This window comes from Lissotriton vulgaris, chromosome 9 (assembly GCF_964263255.1).
Source record: "Lissotriton vulgaris chromosome 9, aLisVul1.2, whole genome shotgun sequence".
Lineage (NCBI taxonomy): Eukaryota > Metazoa > Chordata > Amphibia > Caudata > Salamandridae > Lissotriton > Lissotriton vulgaris.
The window spans coordinates 99,248,611-99,268,603 of NC_141697.1; the positions used below are offsets into that span (position 1 = coordinate 99,248,611).

The following is a 19,993-nucleotide window of genomic DNA, read 5'->3' on the forward strand; positions in this document are numbered from 1 at the left end:
ACCTCTCTTTAAACACAGGGGAAGTCCCCAATGAGTGGAAAAAGGCTCTGATTAGACCAATCAGGAAAAACCCCGCAATCCCTGGACAGAACTAGCCAATCTAAGGCCAATATCCCTGCTCCCTTTTTTAGGCAAGCTCATTGAGAAGCATGTCAATCGTCATCTGTCCAACTATATCGAACTAGCAGGAGGGCTGGACTATTCCCAATCGGGGTTTAGGCCTAAGCATAGTACCAAGACCACCTTGATGTCAGTTGCAGACGACATACATATGTATCAGGACAAGGGTTTTTCCGTGATCCTGGTACTATTGGACCTGTCTGCGGCGTTTGACACTGTGTCACATAACATCTTGACAACTCGGCTGGCCAACATTGGCTTGGAACATAAGGCACTCGCCTGGCTAAAGAGTTTCTTATCCAACCGCACCCAACGTGTGACCATGGGTGCCTATCGCTCAGAGGAGGTTGAGATCTCAAAAGGGGTGCCACAGGGCTCTTGTTTGAGCCCCACCCTTTTCAACATCTATGTGGCACCCCTGGCCAATGTCATGCGAACATATGGCTTCATTCCGGTGTCTTACGCCGACAACACTCAGCTCCTCTTCTCTTTCAAATCCCTTACCACCGAGATTAAGAACTCTTTTTCCAGGGTATGAAGGCTGTGGCACATTGGATGTCATCCAATTGCCTTCAATGCAATGTCGGGAAGACCGAAGTTATGCTGTTCGGAGAGGCTAAACTCCTGTGGATCCCGGACTGGTGGCCACAAGACCTTGGACCAGTTCCAGAACCTAAACAGGTCGTAAAAAACCTAGGAATCCGATTGGATCAGGAGCTCTCACTGAAACAGCATAGCAATTACGTTGTGGGTTCATGCTTCCACGTAATTGGCCTTCTACGAAAAGTGTTCCCACTACTCCCTGACTCAGTCAGAAAAACATTGGTGCAGGCTCTTGTCTTAAGCCGTATAGATTATTGCAATGGCCTGTTTCTGTCTGCTAACGAAGGAGTTCTGGCAAAACTCCAAGTGGTTCAGAACACTGCAGCTCGGCTAGTCCTAAACGCCCTTCCCCGAACTCCTTCCAAACCACTGCTGGCGAAACTTCATTGGCTGCCTGTTAAACAGAGAACCAAATTCTAAGCATGCTGCATAATTCATAAAAGCCTTAATGGATTCGGCCCTGCATATCTAGTAAACAAATTCACTCCCTATATTCCCACACGCTCCCTCAGGTCCAGTGAACAAGGCCTACTATGTGTCCCCCGGGCAAAGAAGGTTAGACACGGTGGCAGGGCTTTGTCTGTGGCTGGGCCCTTTTTATGGAACAGTCTCCCCAGAGCTCTCAGACAATGCTCAGAACATTTATCATTTAGGAAACAACTTAAACCTTTTTTGTTCCAATTTTAGCATACATTCTGTCTGGTTTTCCTCCTCCTTTGTTGTTGTGGCTGCCAAAGGCGCAGCGATACTCCTCCGGGAGTCGAATCTAGCGCGATACAAACCCACAAATAAAATAAATAAATAGCTCTTCCTCCCTACAGGACCTTGAGCCCTGGGCAATCCACCCTCTTCGTAGTAGCTCCCTCCTGTCCACCATAAGGGTGGGGCAAAAGCACAGTACATGATTTATATCTTCCTTTTGCTGATGACGTAGCCGACACTTTGCCTGTTCCTCACCTCTTTTCCATGCTGGATAATAAATTAGGATCAGAATTATCCCCATTCTGAGCTTAATAAACTGTGCCTTTGCCCAATCGTTATAAAGTTCGCTTAGACAACACTACGGTTTCAAACATCTATAGGTCTGAAGCGTCATCCAGCCGTGTTTACGTTGAAATAGATAGGCCTTGTCCTCTAGTAGTAAGAGCTGTTTTGTGCTAGTTTTTGCCACCCTTTTAATTTCCTATTGGCTGGTGGTTAAGTCCCAGTCATTTGTTAAACAAAGCGTGCTCAAAGCCTTGGTCAGGTAGAACCTTGCTAAATACCTTTGCTCTGTTTCCAGGTCAGACCAAATAAAGTAGCCCAGTGAATCTTCTTTTGCTGACCTGAGTTTGTGGCAACATATTGCAAAGACCACCTTCTGTGTCAGTGCTGCATAGAGATTCCAAACTCCAGCCTTATTTGGGCTCGAGATGTATGGAAAGGAAGCAAAAAAGTTGTTCTGTAGATCTTAAGAAGCATTCTATCAAGTGTTGCACTGTCCTGCTCCTTGAGAGCTTCCATAGACCAAGCAGGGAGAATCTTTGTTTGGACCAACTGAAGAATATGTGTAAGCCTGGAGCCTTTTAGGATTGTGTAAAGAGACCTATGGGCACAGGATAGTGCAATGCCCTTTTTCTTATTTCATTCAATTGGTTGATATAACTACTATTATTATTGAAGGGTACTCCAAGATAATTTTGGTTGACTCTTTGGTTTTCTCGGTCCAGGAACCATGTCAGTTTTTGTAATCTAGTTCCTCGGACCACGAGGATCTTAGTTTTCTTTTTATTGATCGTCAAGACGTTCCTAATTGAGAAAGTTGAAGTAGCATCAACAAGGCGTTGCAGACCGATCCTGGTTTTGCTAATAAGTAGTAAGTGGTCTGCATGTAGCAGGTTCGAAAGGTGGAACACCCCCAGTTTGGGCGGATGGGAATTAACTGGATTCAGAGCCGAGGTCAGATCATATAAAAACAGGTTAAACTGTGTTGGTGCAAGGACGCAACCCTGCTTGAGACCTTGTGGGGTGTTAATTGACCTTGACAAGCAGGACCTGTCTCCAATTTTTATTCTGACCCATGTTTCTTGATGCAGCAATTGCAAGGCCCTAAGTAAGCCACCCAGGATGTTGAAATGAGCCAAGCTTCCCCCTATTGACCCTATTGAATGCAAATTTGTAATCAATAAAGCCCAGGAAGACTGATTGGCTGTTGGATTCCGCCTCATCAAATAGAAGGGAGAGCGCCATAAGGTTCAAAGAGGTCCCAGTGTGCCTATTAAACACAGTCTGATTTAGGGGGGTGATCTTAATTGTCTTGGCCCATAGTTGTAGCGCATCTAGTAGCACACCTGCAAAATATTTAGTGTCATTGTCAATTAATGCGACCAAGCGATAGTTCCCAAGGATCCTTTTGTCACGAGGGGGGATGTAGGAATAGTTACTTGGAACTCAAAGGTGAACCGCAAATATAAGGTTGAATACATAAACAGCACAACAGATGACATTAAGGCCACAGTATACTCAGGAAAATGCACTGTATCAGCCATGTAGTGGGTCAGACAAGTACCTCTCTGGCAAGAAGGTATAGTCGTCTGCCACATAGTATACAGAATTGGAAAAATAATGCATCTGATTTATAATTAGTCATATTGGAATGAAAATAAGAGCAATAAAAAGCTTAAAGTAGGCATTCAAGGGGGGCCAGAATTTGCGGATCAACTCTATCAGCATAGTGTTGCTAACTGGGAACAGAGTACAGCACTGAGTACGGCACAGAGTACCCTGCGATTTAAAAAAAATATATATATTTTTTGGGGCCTTGGAGGTCCTTGTGGGACCCCCTCAGCAGACCTAGGGGGTCAGGGTGTTTATACCCTGCCCCCTTTGCGTGTTTTGCACGTTTGTTTTACTGTTTTCTTGTGCCTCGGTACTACCGAGGCACAAGATGGCTGCCAACACTTCCTGGTTTGGAGTGTTGACAGACAGTTGACAGCCAATGACCATGCAGCTCGTGCTCGGGAAGGTACAGAGTACAGTACAGAGTACGGTACTTCATTTATAGATATATCTATGATTTAACTTTTGATTTTCTCAGGAACTACTGAACGGATTTACACCATTTAACAAAAAGCGTAATTCGCGAACCAAACTCTACCTTTTTGCCAAATTTTATGTAATTCCGTTCAGCCGTTCGAGCTGTAGCCCTGGCTAAAGGTCCTATGGAAAATTGCATGGGGAAAACACGTTTTGGGACTCCCCTTTTTTCTCAGCCCCCGCTTCACGAATCACCCCCAAAACTTTCAGGGAAGGAGCGGAGCAGGCCATTTTCTTGGAGATTTTCACGTGTATTCGTCAACCGGGGCCAAAGTTATTCCAAATCGAATGTTGCGGATTTCCTATGGAAACTAGGTCCTAACTATAACTACCTACTGGCGACCGCCAGTAGGTAATACACATATATACATACATATACAGGTGTATGCTAAGATGATAAATTATATAGATTTTACAACCCATACACCTAAATATGTATGTATAGCACAAATATGTACATATGCAGCCCCATCAATAAGTCTAAACCAAACAGGGCAAACAGCCAAAAATTACAACAGTTTTACATGTCTAGCAAAAAGTCTCTCAAGACTGCTTGTATTAGAGGCCATACACAGTAATGGTTTCATACAAGAATCCTTTATTTACCAAAACAAGGACGGATAGATAATTGCAGGCAGTTTGGCCCATAGGCTGCATAGGAATAACTGTCTTGGAACAGAAAAGACAACTGGCACCTTGCCTTTAAGGCTGACAAGAATCTGAACACTTTGCCTTTAAGAACCTCAGAGAGCACTCTGCTCCCAGCATGCCCCACAGGTGACAGTTAGGTCAGTTAGATTAGTTCTTTTTTGTAAAGGCGAACTAAACCTATTAACAACTAGCCCTCATCTTAGCATACACCTGTATATGTATGTACATACTTTGATGAGTATACATACCCCTGGAAGAACCCTAGGATTACAGGTAAGGAACTTCTCCTTGAGCACTGAGACATTTCCTGCAAACAGGTGAGTAAACACAGTTTGGTTATTTGTGCGATTTTTAAAGTTTAAAGAATATTTTTAGATTTCAAAACTCCACACTTAAAAACTTTTTAGAGAAAAAGTGTCAATGTCATCCTATGGAATGAAAACAGATTAACGGTTCACAGGTAAGTAATCGACTGTGGGAGTTAAGGTTCTGGGGTTAGACTCAGGGGTCCCCCAGGGTCAGTGATGCACTGTTGTTGCACCCTCAGCGGCACTAGGGCGGCCGGGTGCAGAGTGTTGAGGCCCAATGTTATCCAATGGGGTATAGGGAGCCTCCAGTTGGTGGCTGCTGGCAAGCAGGCCACTGGGTTGTGGGAGCAAAGCTCCTAGGGCTAAGGTCGGGCAAATGGGGAAACAAAGAAGCACAAAAGGTGCACCCTCAGGGGCAGCCGGTTGCAGAGTGCTGTTTTGAGGTCGGGCGCCCTCTTTTTTTCTATGGAGAACCTCCGGTTTGCAAAAGCACAGCAGGCAGGGAGATGAAGGACTTCTGGGTGCAACCCCACTTTAAGAGGTAAGTTGGGAAGTTAAGGGTTGGTTAGGCAGCGTCGGTTTGGGCACACAAGGCCGTGGGGCGTCAGGTGCAGGGGTGCCTTTAGGGGTCGGATCTTCTTACTAGCTCCTGGCCGCGGTTAGGGGGACCTTCTGGATCTAGGCTGCAGGCGTCGGCTGGAAGCTTGAGGCAGGTCAGGGGTCGCCGGATCTCGGGTCAGATTCGCCAGGGTGACCTCCTCGTGGTGTTTTTCTAGTCGAGCTTGGGCCGGGTTTGGCAGGTGCAGAGTGGGCTGGATTCGCAGTGTCCTGACGGAGCCAGAAGCTGCAGTTTGAACAAGTCTGGTGTTCACAGGAGATTCAGTCTTTGAAGTGAAGGCAGGCAGGTCCTTCGGGGTTTTTGAGGTTGCTGGCTGCAGGACACACCGGAATTTCGCAGGAGCAGATTCGAGGGGAGGCAGGCCTGTAGGGCTGGGGCCAAGTTGGTGGGCGTTCGCCTCTTGTTAGCTCTGCACGGCTCTTCGGTCCTTCTTCTTATCTTCTTTTCTTGTCGTTCATGGATCTGCCTTCTTGGTTCAGGGCTGCCCCCTAAACACTCTATTTACGGGGCATTTTAGAGGTCTTGAGGTCAGTAGCCAATGGGCTACTGACATTAGGTTGACTACACCCTTAATCCCTAGTCCTAATTGGGAAGTGCCTGCCATGACGAGCTCTGGATCGTGGACTTCACCTCGCCTCCCACTCCTAAGGGGTGGAGTTGGCAGAGGTGGGCTCACCTCCTGGGCTGGATAGTTTTTCCCACCTGTCTTGCCGCCGAAAGGGAGGGGAGACAGGAAGGGGGCCTGCTCCTGATAGCAGGAGCGACTGGGGATCACATTACAAAGGCTGCCAGGCCACAGATGGCTCTTCCTGGCCTGGGGGAGGTGTGAAAACCTCCAACCAGGAAAGGCTTTGTATCTGGGCTCAGGAAGCGTAGGCTCCCACCTTAGGGGTCCAGAAACATGTCTCGTGGTGGCAGGCTGGTGTGTACCAGTCAGGGAACCCACCAGAGGCTGGTCATTTTTCAGGGGGCATCTCAAAAATGCCCTCTGTGTTAATTTTTCATTAAATCCCTCACTAGCATCAGTGTGGGTTTAATGTGCTGAGAAGTTTCATACCAAACTTATCAGTTTTCAGTGTAGCCATTATGGTGCTGTGGAGTTTGTAATGACAAGCTCCCAGCACCATATACTCTTAATGGCAGCACTGCACTTACAATGACTAAGAATGGACTTAGACACTGTAGGAGTACAGGGCTCATGCACCTGTACTCTCACCACTGGCATAGGGCACCCAGCTAGAGGGGTGACTGATCTATGCCATGGGAGTGGGTTGTAGGCATGGCACACAGGGATGTGTGCCATGCCGACTCTTTACTTTGTTCTGCACCAAAACACGCAGCCTGCAAAGCTACAGGGCCTCTACGGGCGGCACAATAAGTGCTGCAGCCCATAGAGGTCTTCTCTGGTCACAGTGGTCTGGGTACCTTTGGTACCATTTACCAGGGGCTGATCTGTGGCCAGAGATGCCAATTGGGTTAGTTTTGGGGAAAGAACACAGGCCCTGGGAACCTGGTTGGCAGGGACCTAGGGCACCTTAAGGAAAAGTGCATCAGTAGTCTGTTAAAAAGTGTGGGGGGGAGGGGGAATTACTGCAACAGAAACCCACTTTCCTACAACTAGCTTTCATCCAAAATCGTTGAGCGATAATCTACCATTTGGTCAGTTTTGACCTCTTAGACTTGTACAAACGTTGAGAAATGTAAGAACCATGCACAGTATCTGGAGCATCAACTGTTGGATTGTCAATACCCACGGAACCTGATTAAGAGATCGGTAAAAAGAGCCAAGAACAATAATCGCGAGGCCATGTCACATCTGAAACACATGCGACTACGTTTGGAATCGTTTTTCACACTTTTATTACCTTTAACGCTGCGTTTCTCCAAAGCACAAACCTTAGTGGTATCATCCTTATTGCTTTTATCAGAATTTTGGTCTGATTTCAATTCTTTGACATACCTAGAAGTGTTCTCTATGCGCCTGGCAATTTCTATAGTTCTTCGTAAAGAAGGGTCCTTTAACTCTAATAATCTTTCTTGAATTTTAACACTACTAGTTCTGTTGATGAACTTGTCCCTAATTATTTCTTTGTGTAAATCCTTACACCTACAAGTAGATGCAAGGGTCCTAAGTACAGAAATATATTGTTCAACAGATTCTTTTGTTTGTAGAGCTTTAGAAAAAAATGTGTGCCTTTCCGCAACTATGCTGGCTTTTTAACTTAAGTTCTCCTCTAAGGCTTTTACAATTATTAAGTATTCGTCCACATTACCTACATGAGTGTCATCAACAGAATCTCCCTCTCCACCTTCAAGGTTAGTAGAAGCAATAGAAGGTATAGGTAACGATTTAAGTACTTTCTTACCTGCAATCCCTAAGTTATGTTTTAATAAGGCAACTTTGCGAGAGGCTACATAGCGTTTCTTTACATCTATAGGATCTGTATTCATTGTTCAACCATTTATTTAGTGGTCATATTCACTCATTTTTTTAATCAAAGTTATGTTATGGAGTGATGGAGGGAAATTGCAGCTGCTTGGCAACAAAGGTATTGAAACACTCTAGATTGTCTGCCTCATTTTCTGCCTTTCATGTAGCTAAATTCTACAATACACTATAGTAATAAAAGAACAATCTGAGTTTCTTAATTTTTTATCATTGTTCATGAAGGTATATAGTCCACTCTGAGTGAACTTAATCTGCCACACCTCCGAGTATGCTGTTATTACCACCGGTCAACTAGACAATCCATATCTGGTATTTATTTTCAAGTGGCAATTTACGTGTGCTGATCTGGTATTCCAAATGGAGAGAAAGGCTGTTTGGGGTCCCCAAAACTATTGAATAACTTTATATTTTCACTTTGTGTACCTCTACAATGAGTGACTAAGAGGATCTTTTGCATTAATTCTGTATTTGTAATGGAGATGTGTTGCATCCTAGCAACATATGTATTGTTATCCTAGTGATGCTGAACCTTCCAATTGCATTGGAAGGTAGGGAGAACTGGAACTGCTGTTGCCTGAAGAGGAATCTTCAGGGGTTGCTCTCCTGTACTTAATAAACCTTCATATTATTAAATCCTGCGTGTTCCTCTACTTAAAAGTGACGCTGATTACATTTAGCGGTACAACTTTGCTGATATTCACTCAGTCTATCTTAATGATGCTGCACATACAGCTTTTTTTTGTTTTTTTTTTTTTGTTTTACCCTATGCAGCATTTAGCTTGTACACACATGTAGGGCTCTTTGTTTTCTGGGCTTCGGTGACATTGCTAATATTTATTGCTCTCATTGGGGATTGCAAGCCCACGTATTCGAAGCATCCCCCTTTGTGTTGCTAAAATCTGGTATGGGGCATACACAGAATCTCTGTAGGCGATGATGATGATAAAATAAATTTAATTGGCAAAAACCAATAAGGTATATCCTTAAAGAAGAGCTCACAGGAAGAGCGAATGAATCAAATTAAGAGCAGGCTGTAACTGACTAAAACAGAACTTCAACACATCTGACATGCCACAATTCTAATCTAGAATTACATATTTAAAGAAACAGAAGAACTTACTAACATGTAATACCACATAGAGTCCCTACGGCCTGCTCTTAAACAGGCTGGGTGCTCGTGTTTCCTAAATAGAGGGACATACCCTAACTTTGCTGCTTCTGATTTTAATAACATATCAGGATCTTTTCAACAACTTTTTAAACAATGACGTTTCTCTTTGTTTGTCAATTGCTAAGTCAACTGTATACTCTGTGTGTGATTTCTGGACTATACTTTATAGTCCTATCCTTTTACCACTTATTTGTGTTTACATAAGTATTCGATGCCTCCTTGAGTCTGTTATACCGAGGTTCTAGGTATCTATGTGCTCACCCGACATTTCGGGGAGCTTGCTGACCAATACAACCTAAGTCTGAGTGACGTATCACTCCACCTACTGGTTTTGTATACACATTTGTTCCACTGTTTCAAGGCAGTCCAAGTGGTCCCTGGCACTTCACTGCTGCACACTCTGTTGGTCTTGATGAAAGCTGCTGCATCCCTACGTGGAGCGCCAGGCTGAGACATGTTGACCTTTCTAATGCTTTGACAGATTGAATGTCCCCCTGTCTTAGCTGTATCTCGTAATCCTGGCCTACGAATGCAACATTAAAATTGTTAGGTTTGATCACTTTCACCTTTTCACTCACCCCCTCCCGACACCCTGCTCATCTAGAGGTTTCTTATACCTCATCATCTCTATCAAAATATACCTGAGCTCCTCCGTCTCAGAGAGAGATGGTTGTAGCCCACACTGCAACTAAGTCAGTAGTGCGAGAACATCCCCAAAGATGAAGCATGCCACCTCTTCTTTTTTTTTTTTTTTTGTAAGACGTTTATTAGTTTCCAAAAGTGCAGTACATATAGCAAAGCCTACAACTCTGCGGGCCGGCTGCAAAAAGACATTAGATCCTGCGGGTGAGGGTTTTCAGGGGAGGGTGCGCTGATGCGCCCCACTCGTCTTTGGCGGGTTAAACTTCAGGTGTTACGGTCACATCGCTTTCATTCAGCAAATAAACAGGTCCATAAGTGACGTCTTGTTTTACAATTTTTTCTAGAATTAAACCATGAATGCAGCAAACGAAACAGAACAGTTTGTATCGGCATGTCCCAATGTCGCTTCCGCGGCTGCGCCGCGTAATGCCTGTCCTGCTTGCACGGTGCTAAAAGAAGACCCCTCTATACAGTGCAGTGTACACTGATAATGTGTCAGTATATTAGTGGGTCAGTGGTGTGCTCGCGCAAATAAACGCAGGCTTGTAATGGAACAGCTTCTGTGGGCCGTGGTGCCGCGCCGGTCGCCTGCCTGGCTAGCGGCGCGTGTAGCAGTCAAGTGGGGTAGCCTAGCTGTTGTCGTGGGCGCGGCTAGTGGCGTCTCTCCACCGTGGCGTGGAAGGGTGCTGAGGCTACAGCTGGGATTCAGGATTCCGATACTTCAAACATGTAAACATAGGGGGGAAGGGGTAGGGGGGGGGGGGGGTGGAGTGTACTTGCGGGAGCGGTGCAACGGCTTGGAGCTGGGGACGAAGTGTGAGGCGGCGTCTGCTGGAGAGCACTCGTGTGGGCGGCTGTCTCTGTCTGTGGCCTGCGCGCGTGGGGGTCGGCGTCCAGAGCTGGGGGGGGGCAGGCATGATGCGTGATGGTTCCGCCTACTGAGTTGTCGCCCCATGGCGTTCGCCCATCATAGCTTGCTCTACGCGAGCCCTCTGACATGAAGCATGCCACCTCTTGGTGGGTGAGGGGAATCATCCTAAGAAAGTTATACCCCAACACATGTACATTAAATTAGACCCAGGGGCCTACTATTCCTACTATTGTGTTTTATAGTTGTATAGTGGGGAATCGGCCCCCACTGGTCTCTAAAATTCCTCTGGTCCTTTTATAGTGAATTGTAAAAAGTGGGGATGACCATGTCAAAAATGGCCACTTTGTAAGTTTAGGAGAGTCAAGTTATTTTTTTTCCATTTGCTCTAGAGAGTAAACGTGTATATTAATTGGACATTGTTATATAAAGTTTTCTTTCGTCACATGTGTTTTTCATCTAAAACATTGATTTAATGTTCAAGTCCTCAATGGGATATGAGAAGATTCACTACACACGCTGTTTAAGTGAGACCTGTAAATGCCACCTAAAATATTTAAACGATCCAATTGCCTTCTTAAAGACTGTGTAATTATTTTGGAAATAAATTATTTTTTCTGTTCCTGTTCTTCAAGCAGATTCATTCACTGGGGAGAATCTCAACCAAAGCCTTCAGTTGACTACTGAATGTTTGCTTTATCACACGCATAGCGTAATTGTTGCAGTTATATTAAGAACTGCAAAGATATTTTTGTAGGAGAACATTTTGAAAATATTTAGCTAATTGCACACTGCAATTCTGAATTCTTGTGTATGCTGCAGTACAATTATTATACAATTAGTTAATTTACAGTTGTGCTAAAGAATTGAGAATATCTTTACACAAGTTCCGGTTATAGCACTTGGGTAGTAAACAATTATTATACAATCAGTTAATTTACAGTTGTGCTAAAGAAATAGTTTTCTGCTCTTTTCAATGTGGTCAGAACCTAAATGGAGTTAGTGGCCTTTGTAAAGTCAAACCCTCGTTTATATATCTGGGTCTCTCTGCGATAAGGGGGCCTTTTTTTACACAACTCTTGTGTTAACAAAACTAAGACTATTTCTTCATAATGTTATATTATGCTATTAGTTTTCATGGGTTGTCATGCAGAATTGAGAATATGTTTACACTAGTTCTGGTTATAGCACTTGGGTTGTAAATCTTTGTTTTATGGTCAGTAAATATGTTCTTTGACTTTCCTTTTCACTTATACATAATTAAAAAACACAATAGGAATAGTGTGGAGCCTTTCTTATGTCACTCCCATCTCACTGCCCCCTTCGCTTGTCCTTCTTTAAGTAAACTATTCCATTTTTCAACCTGCCTGTAGAAAGAAAAAAGCTGTAACATCAGGGAATCACAGTACTATTTCCATGGCTATTTTTTTTTTTGACAAGAGCCCCATTTTGAACTAGCCCTTTTCTATGTTTTTCTCCACAGCATTTCAATGAGAATTGAGTTATTTCCCATTTTCTTTCGACTGGCCCCTTACTCCCTTCCTTTTGACTCTGACCCCTTTACAAGATTTGGGTTTGGAATTCTGAATGTGCCACACCTTCCCCCTATCATGGGAAAATATCTCATTTATTTTACTTTGGGAGAGTAACGTTATGACCAAAGTGATGGGAGTACAAATGGGGACAACACTTTTCACTCTGGGATGGCTAAAGTCGGAATAGCTACTATTTTGTGCTCATTTCCAGGAGCTAGCAGCAGATGTTAGTGGGTAGAAATGTTATCACCATTTTAAATGTGAATGGTTAAGATAGTATTGCTGCATGTTTATCACTTATTGATTCTTTAACTTTCCACAAACTTTCCCAAATAATTATTGCTATGTTATATCTGCTTCACTCTTGCAAAAGCTTTGGTCTTTTTCAGCAAGTCAAAGAAGCTACTCACAAGGCGGGGCACCTCCTTGATTTGGTGTTCACTGTTCCAGACCTGTTGGTTATGGGCGAAATCTTGCCTATGGACCGGACAGATCATTCCCTCGTCAAATTTTATGTCAAAATCAAGGGTTCCCAGATTAGGGCTCCACAGGTAATTAAGGCGTTTTTGTGCAGAGACTGGAAGGCTCTTGCTCGAATGAAGTCCTCTGACTTGGTGTTTAAAGTTGGAGAGTGTTTTGCTTTGGATAAGCAAGTGGAGGAGAACTATGCCTCACTCTGCGCAAAAATTATGGTGTCACTGGAGTCTCATGCCCCCCTTGAAGTACGTAGTTGCAAGGGGAAACCTCTCCCCTTGGTTTAATGACACGATGAAAAACTTGAAGCGGGGTTGTAAACAAGCGGAGTGAAGTTGGAGGCATGAATATGAGGAATCTAACAGGCTGCAGTGGAAGAATAAAATCTTGGAATATAAGAGTCTGATCAGGAAATCTAAGACTGAATGCTTTTCGTCCTTGATTTGTAATGCTACCAGTAGCTCTAGGAGTATTTTTAACATACTAAATAGTCCTACCAGCCCTGAGTGTGCTAGGAACTCTATTGTCCGATCTCAGGAACTTTGTGAGAATCTTGCCAAATTCTTCAAGGAGAAAATCGAGTTAATCATTGAGGATTTGGAGGACTCTCCTGAGATCGGCGGCCCCTCGGCCACCGGACACGGGTCTCCGGTAGATAAGACTAATGATCCAGTTTGGCCGCTGGGTGAACCTTTACTAGAGCTCCCACTTCTGACGAAAGAAGCCTTTAGTGGGCTGGCACGGGCGATTTCCTCTGGATCTCCTTTGGACCCCGTGCCACACAAGATTTGGAAGGAGTAGGAGGAGGAACTATTTCCGACTCTCTGCCTAATTTGTAATCAATCTCTTGCCACTGGTATTGTTCCAGCCCAGTGGAAGCAGGCTGTGATATCTCACCTGTTGAAGAAGCCTTCTTTAGACCCTGAATGTTCCAAAAATTACAGACCAATCTTCTTGCTGCCTTTCCCAGCCAAAATTGTCGAGCGTATGGTCAGTTTAACTCTCTCAAAACATCTGGAACAGCATCACTTATTAGAGGGCGATCAATTTGGCTTCCGGCCGGCTCATGGGACCGAAACGGCTTTGGTCACCGCCGTGGACGAGCTTCAAAGGCGTGCAGACAGGGGATGGGCAGCAGTTTTGATTCTGCTTGACATGTCTGCCGCCTTTGATACGGTCAACCATGAGATCTTACTGGGCCGTTTAAGTGATGCTGGGGTGAGAGTTAGTGCTCTGCTGTGGTTTCGGTCATTCTTGCAGGACAGGCAGCAGGCGGTGTCCTTGCCCCCTTTTCAATCTGTGTTTTCTCATGTTCCACACGGGGTGCCACAGGGATCAGCAATTAGCCCCATCCTCTTCAACCTAGATCTAAGTCCTCGGATCTCGCTTATTAAAGCCTATAAAATCAAGATAATAAACTACGCGGATGACACGCAGATGATCCTCTCCTTTGAGGGAGAGGAATCGACTCCTGTGGAGGTATTCCACAATTGTCTGCGGGATACGTAACGCTGGCTGAAGAATAATTCTCTTCAATTCAACGCTGGGAAGACGGAGGTGCTTTTTAGCGCTCGCAATAAGATCTCTCGTCCTTTTCAAGAGAATTTTTGGCCCCCTGAGACAACTACCAAAGTGCGGCCAGTGGAATCAGTCCGCAACTTAGGGGTTATGCTTGATCAGAAGCTTAGCATGGAGACTCGTGTTAAACAAGCATTGGAAATGCAATAGGTCTCGCATTTGCAAGAGTTTAAGATATTGGCATTGTAAATGACAATGCCTTTTATTTATGATTTAAAAACCAATACATAAATAAAAGGCACTGGCATTTAAAATGTCAATAGCTCAAACTCTCACAACTGCGAGACATATTGCATTGCAAATGCTTGTTAACATATGGCATAGCGCTATTGGCTTTGCAAAGGCTTACACTGTTATGTTCCCGTCAACTGCACGACTACAGGGTAATCACATATGGGAGAAGTCCAGTAAGTCACAGATGCAAGTAGGGTCCTTCACCTCCAGAGCTGGAAAGGGAAGTGAGAGGCTTTTGTAAGTCTTATTGCTGTTGTTTTTGTTTTCAGTGGTGCATCATGGGTAACGTAATTAGAAGCAAGTGTATTTTCCTAGTCATTTTCTGTTCCCTGCAGGGTGGACAATGTACTCTAAAGAGCGGTATAGGAACGTTTCAGAATGGCGGTGGTCCTTTGTATATATCTAACCTAAAGGATGCAAACCAATGTCCAATTAAAGCTCTTGAAATCTATTTAAAAGGTTGCTATATGCACTGTAACAGTTGGTGCAGATAGTAATCTTGGTGCCTTGGCGCACAGTCTAACCAGCAAACATAACAAACATTCACACCATAAAACATGACCTCATCTAAATTAATAACACAACTGTCTGCTAATGACATGGGAATGTAAAGTGCTATCATGTGTTTGAATCTCTACTAGGGCCGACGAAGCTCGGCATCCTTCTGAGTTCGATTAACTCAAATGCATTAAATTGGACTATGGCAAAGATCTTATTTCCAGCTTTACAACACTGTAGGAGCAAGCACAAAATGGGAGGGTGCATAACACGAGAACATCAGACCACATAAGGGCTTGTGCAGATATGTAGGACCCTCACCGCTCCTAGAGCAGCGAAGGGCGGTGAGGCAGATGGACATATACATGGTGCCCGCGGAGGCAGCACACACAGCCTGGTGACACCATGGTTGTGTGCTGATAATGCTCGCTGCAGCCACACTCCGTGCCTAGAATTCCTGCTGTGTTTCCTCGGCTCGCGCCACTACTTCAGCACACAGACCAGTATTTTTAAACCAATCGGGGGTGAAAGATTTTGGGTAAATGCTACCTTTTATTAGCAGCCTAAATAAAGAATGTCAAGTGCTACTGTATTTCTTCTATGTCTATTCTGCAACAGGTGGTCTTAGGTTACTGGAACGGAAAGGAAGGAGGGCAGCAAGTGAGAGACACGAGGGAGGTGGAAAAGGATTCAAAGAACGAGTTATCCAAGTGAAAGACAAGGGCACTGGGGTGGCGGGATATGGAGGAAGAGAAAGAATGGTTTGAAGTGACGGGAAGATGGTTGGAGTATTTAGAAGGGAGCAAAAGAAGTATGAGGGACAGAGCGAAACAAGGAGAAACACGAGAGACGGCCTGCGGCCGTCAGAGTGAAAGTACGGCCGGCGGAGGGCATTGCAGTGGGGAGGGGGGAGGAGAAATGCGACACGGCGGGCAGGGGAGGGGGCGGAGCGGGGAGAGCGGCATGAGGGTGTGAAGCAGCAGGGGAGGAGTGCTGCTGGCGATTGACTGGCGATTTGATGATGTGCACGCGCATTGACATAAAAGCGCATGGGCACAGCATCAAATCGCCAGTCAATCGCCAGTCTAGGTAAAGCTTATTTAAGCCCCTATATATCTCGCTCCCACTCAATGCGCATGCGCATTGAGATAGGTCGCTCGACCTAAAAAACGACCTCCTGCTGCTTTGCTATCCTGCGGTCTTTGCGGAAGATCCTGCCATTACTTCCACTTCAGGCGCGCGCCCAAGTGGCAAGGTGTACTATCCTTAGCAGGTTAGATTATTGTAATGCCCTACTATTGGAGTCCCCTGGCTTCTTGTTGGAAAGGCTTCAAAGAATGCAATCAGCAGCCGTTAGGTTCGTCCTGGGGCTTCCTAGGAGAGCACATGCGCCGGCAGCCCTGGCGAAACTTCATTGGCTCCCGGTGAGACAGAGGGTACAATTTAAGGCCCTCTGCCTCGTTTTCAAGGCTCTCCATGGAATAGGTCCTCTACCCCTGCAATCTAAATGTGCCTGGTATACCCCAGCTAGGCGGCTTCGCTCTTCAGCAGCTAGGCTGGTGAGAGTGCCTAGGTTTAGGAAGGTTAGATCAGGGGGTAGATCTTTTGAGGTGGCTGCTGCCAAATTATGGAATCTGCTCCCGTGCGAGATTAAGCAACTTGGGGAGCTTCTCCCCTTTAGGAAAAAGGTTAAAACCTGGCCTTTTCCCAAGTAATGTAATCTGACTGTCCTGTTCCTGTCCCGTCCGACTCTCGTCCGTCCTTTTTTGAGCCACCAGCACCAGGATGCCTGCAAGGTGATAGTGCGCTTTATAAGACTAATAAATAAATATATAAATACATGTTTTGTCAATTATGTGCTGTGATTTCTTTTCTTTCTTTAAACTGTTTCAGCACCATTATTGTGTTGTTTATTCACAAGTGAATTTGCTTTCCTCTGAAGTGCAGATTTGTTTGGAACACTACTGTATACATTCTGTACCTTTATTTTAAAGCATTTCACTTTGTTTTCAGGAGAGACGTCAGAGGAAAGGACGAGCAGTCAGTTCAGGTGTAACATTCTGGACCTACTACAAACCTGCTATTCACTTGTGACTGAAGATTGCATTATTAACGAGACAAGCGTGTCTCAGCAACATGAGCAGATCCTTCAGAGGTTAACCACTGCAATTGACATGCAAGGTATGTTGAGGTTGTCCACCTCAGTCTTGCTTAGGCATTATAGACAAATGGAGTGTGGCCATTTTCTTTAATCTTCCAGATATTATTTCCGAATTCAATCTTCTGACATAAAGCTTATAGAGTGAAACTTGTAATGCTTCAACAACTGTTCTAGATAAGGTTTTAAACCTGCAGAACTGGGTTGAGCTCAACATAAGCTTTGCTTTATTTTTCATACATCAAACGGGTAGCATGCGTATTAGCATTTATTTACCCATTCAGCTAAAGACAAATACCCTTCACTTTGCTATTTGGTAGGTCAACAGAGTATAAGAGGGAGTTTGACATCATTCAGGGCATAATGAATTCAGGCAGCTACTATGTTAGACCTGATGAATATCCTTGCACTTGGAATACAATGTAAGTGGTGAAACATTGAAAATTATGGCAAGTATTTACATTTTACAGTGTTGAATAAGTTCAACAATATAATTGATTAAGGGTAAGAGTAAAGTCACCTGACGCCTTCTCAGGTCTATACACAATGGGCAGATATAGCAAGAATGGCAGTGTTTATGATTTTTTTTAAATAGTATTTCGTAACACAATGTGCTATCATGAGACAAAGCATGGTTGCACATTAATAAGTCATCCATGTCATACTTCTGTCTTATAAATTAAGTGTCACCAGTTCTTCAATTATCTGATCAAGACCAAAATATATCAGCAAATCTCAGTTTTTACAGTTTTGATACAATACCACCAGTGGTGCTTCACAAAGTCATGTCCTACACCTGTCTTGTATATTAAATCACTGTGACTCACCATTGTCAGTTTTTCTACAATTGTCAGGTCAAAACCGGATTTTATGAATACATCTCAGTTTTTACAGTGTCGGTCCAGTACCACCAATAGTGCTTAACAAGGTTGAATATCCGTATTAATAAAATGTTGAAAGAATTAATTACACTGAGTGCACTGACCTTAATATGAGAATATTTCAAACTTGTAGTAATGGGGGGAAATTGCAGCTGATTGGCAAACAAAGGTATTGAAACACTCTAGATTGTCTGCCTCATTTTCTGCCTTTCATCTAGCTAAATTCCACAATACACTATAGTAATAAATGAACAATCGGAGTCTCGTAATTTTTTATCATGGTTCATAAAGTTATATAGTCCAATCTGAGTGATCTTAATCTGCCACACCTCCGAGTATGCCGTTATTTCCACTGGTCAACTAGACAATCCATATCTGGTATTAATTTTCAAGTGGCAATTTACGTGTGCTGATCCGGAATTCCAAATGGAGAGAAAGGCTGTTTGGGGACCCCAAAACTATTTAATAACTTAATATTTTCACTTTGTGTACCCCTAAAATGTGTGACTAAGAGGGTCTCTCCCATTGTCGGTATGACAAAAATACCAGCCAATATTAGACTGTGTATCAACCTGAGGGAATTAAACAAAAACCATTGTTGTCACTTGAAACACAGAAGGGTCTCAAGGCAAGTAATATTACACTCCTGGGAGATGCCAGTGTTTTTAAAGCTCTGGATAGATCGCCAGCACGCCTGAAAATAAGAATGCAACAAGAGAATCTGAGTAGATGACATTGAAAACCCTCAAGTAAGTGTTCCGGTTACCAGGATACATTTTTACCTTTTTCTAATGCCAGTTCAAAGAGTATTAGATAATTTGTTTTGTAGAATTTCCAGCATAGTTTTCCCATGATGATAATATGGTGTTTGGAAGGAATGCTGAGGTATGTGGGCATAGGCCTTGATCTAGTCCTACAATTGTTTAACATGGCAATTTTACACATCTAAGATTAAAATTACTTGTAGAAGAATCATTTTAGAGTCTGGACCATATTGTCTGCAACAAAGGGGATAAACTTTAAAAAAAGATTTGGTAATAGTATTCGGTTCCTTCTACCGACCAATATGGAACAATAGTTGTCATTTCTTGATTAAGTGTCATTATATGTCTCCAATGGATTCTCTCTCACACTTGTAAAAGATACAATATTTTCACACACATATGGGGATTCTAGAATGCATTTTATTAATAGTTATGTTTTCAGCTAAAAATAATATGACTATAAAATAAGCCTATAGTGGACACTGTTTTCAGTTTTTTACAAATTTTAAATCAGTTAAATTAAATATACTGTATCACATTTGACTAAAAACACCACAACGGCATTATGGTTTAAGGATAATAAAAAGGCAGGGAATGGATCATCACAGTTACACAGAAAACAGTGGAAAATTGACCAGACCATTTACGAAGCACTGCCTTATCCTATAACTCCCAGGAAGAGGTCTGTTAGGCAGCTTGTTTTTTTCCACTCTGTGAGAAAAGCTTCCAAACACCTTCTGCCATTTCTGACTTTGACTGGAAACAGTTTTTTTTGTTTGCTTTCACTCATCGTTCTAGAACATAAGTAGTTTTTTTGTAAACCTGTTTTTTTCTTACTGTGAAGTGTTTTCAGTTTTCATCCTCCCTTTTGTCAGTAACCATGCCCGCACATTTTGTTGAATGTGCAGCCTGTCTCAGAAGGATGTCTGTGAAAGATGACCATGATGTCTGTGTGGTTTAACCTGTAAAGAGACTATATTCTATTTTACAGGTCAATTGGGTGACCACATAATATGGGTAGACACTTTTTCACAATTGAGCAAAACAAACAATCTTTATTATTTTACAAGTCCAAAGTGACTGTTCATTCTTTTGTCTTTTATCTAGAATCAAAGTCAAATGTATTGGCCACACTGATGGAGCAAGCTTCTGTCAAGCCGCAAGAGCTGCAGGTGCATCCAGTGCGTAGTCAAATGAAACTCCTCTTGAAAAATTTGGACCATCAGATGGGGAAATCCCATGAGCCCTGGCCTGACTATGTGCGAAGCTTCTTTGATTATATCAATACGCTGGCTGCAGTTCTAGTGCGAAGTGTTAATACAGATTTAGGTAAGTTGTCATGGCAGTTCCTGTCTTCTATTGAAT

At 43.5% G+C, this 19,993-nt stretch overlaps 1 protein-coding gene across 3 annotated transcripts in view; it reads left to right on the top strand.

Annotated features, from left to right (window-relative positions):
* The window catches only part of ZFYVE26 (zinc finger FYVE-type containing 26), a 710,441-nt gene that overhangs the window by 288,486 nt on the left and 401,962 nt on the right, over positions 1-19,993 (top strand). For all 3 annotated transcript variants that reach the window (XM_086937127.1, XM_086937129.1, XM_086937128.1), the window contains exons 17-18: positions 16,839-17,006; positions 19,736-19,957. In XM_086937127.1, coding sequence (XP_086793253.1) covers positions 16,839-17,006; positions 19,736-19,957 — 390 coding nt within the window. The remainder of the gene's footprint in view (positions 1-16,838; positions 17,007-19,735; positions 19,958-19,993) is intronic.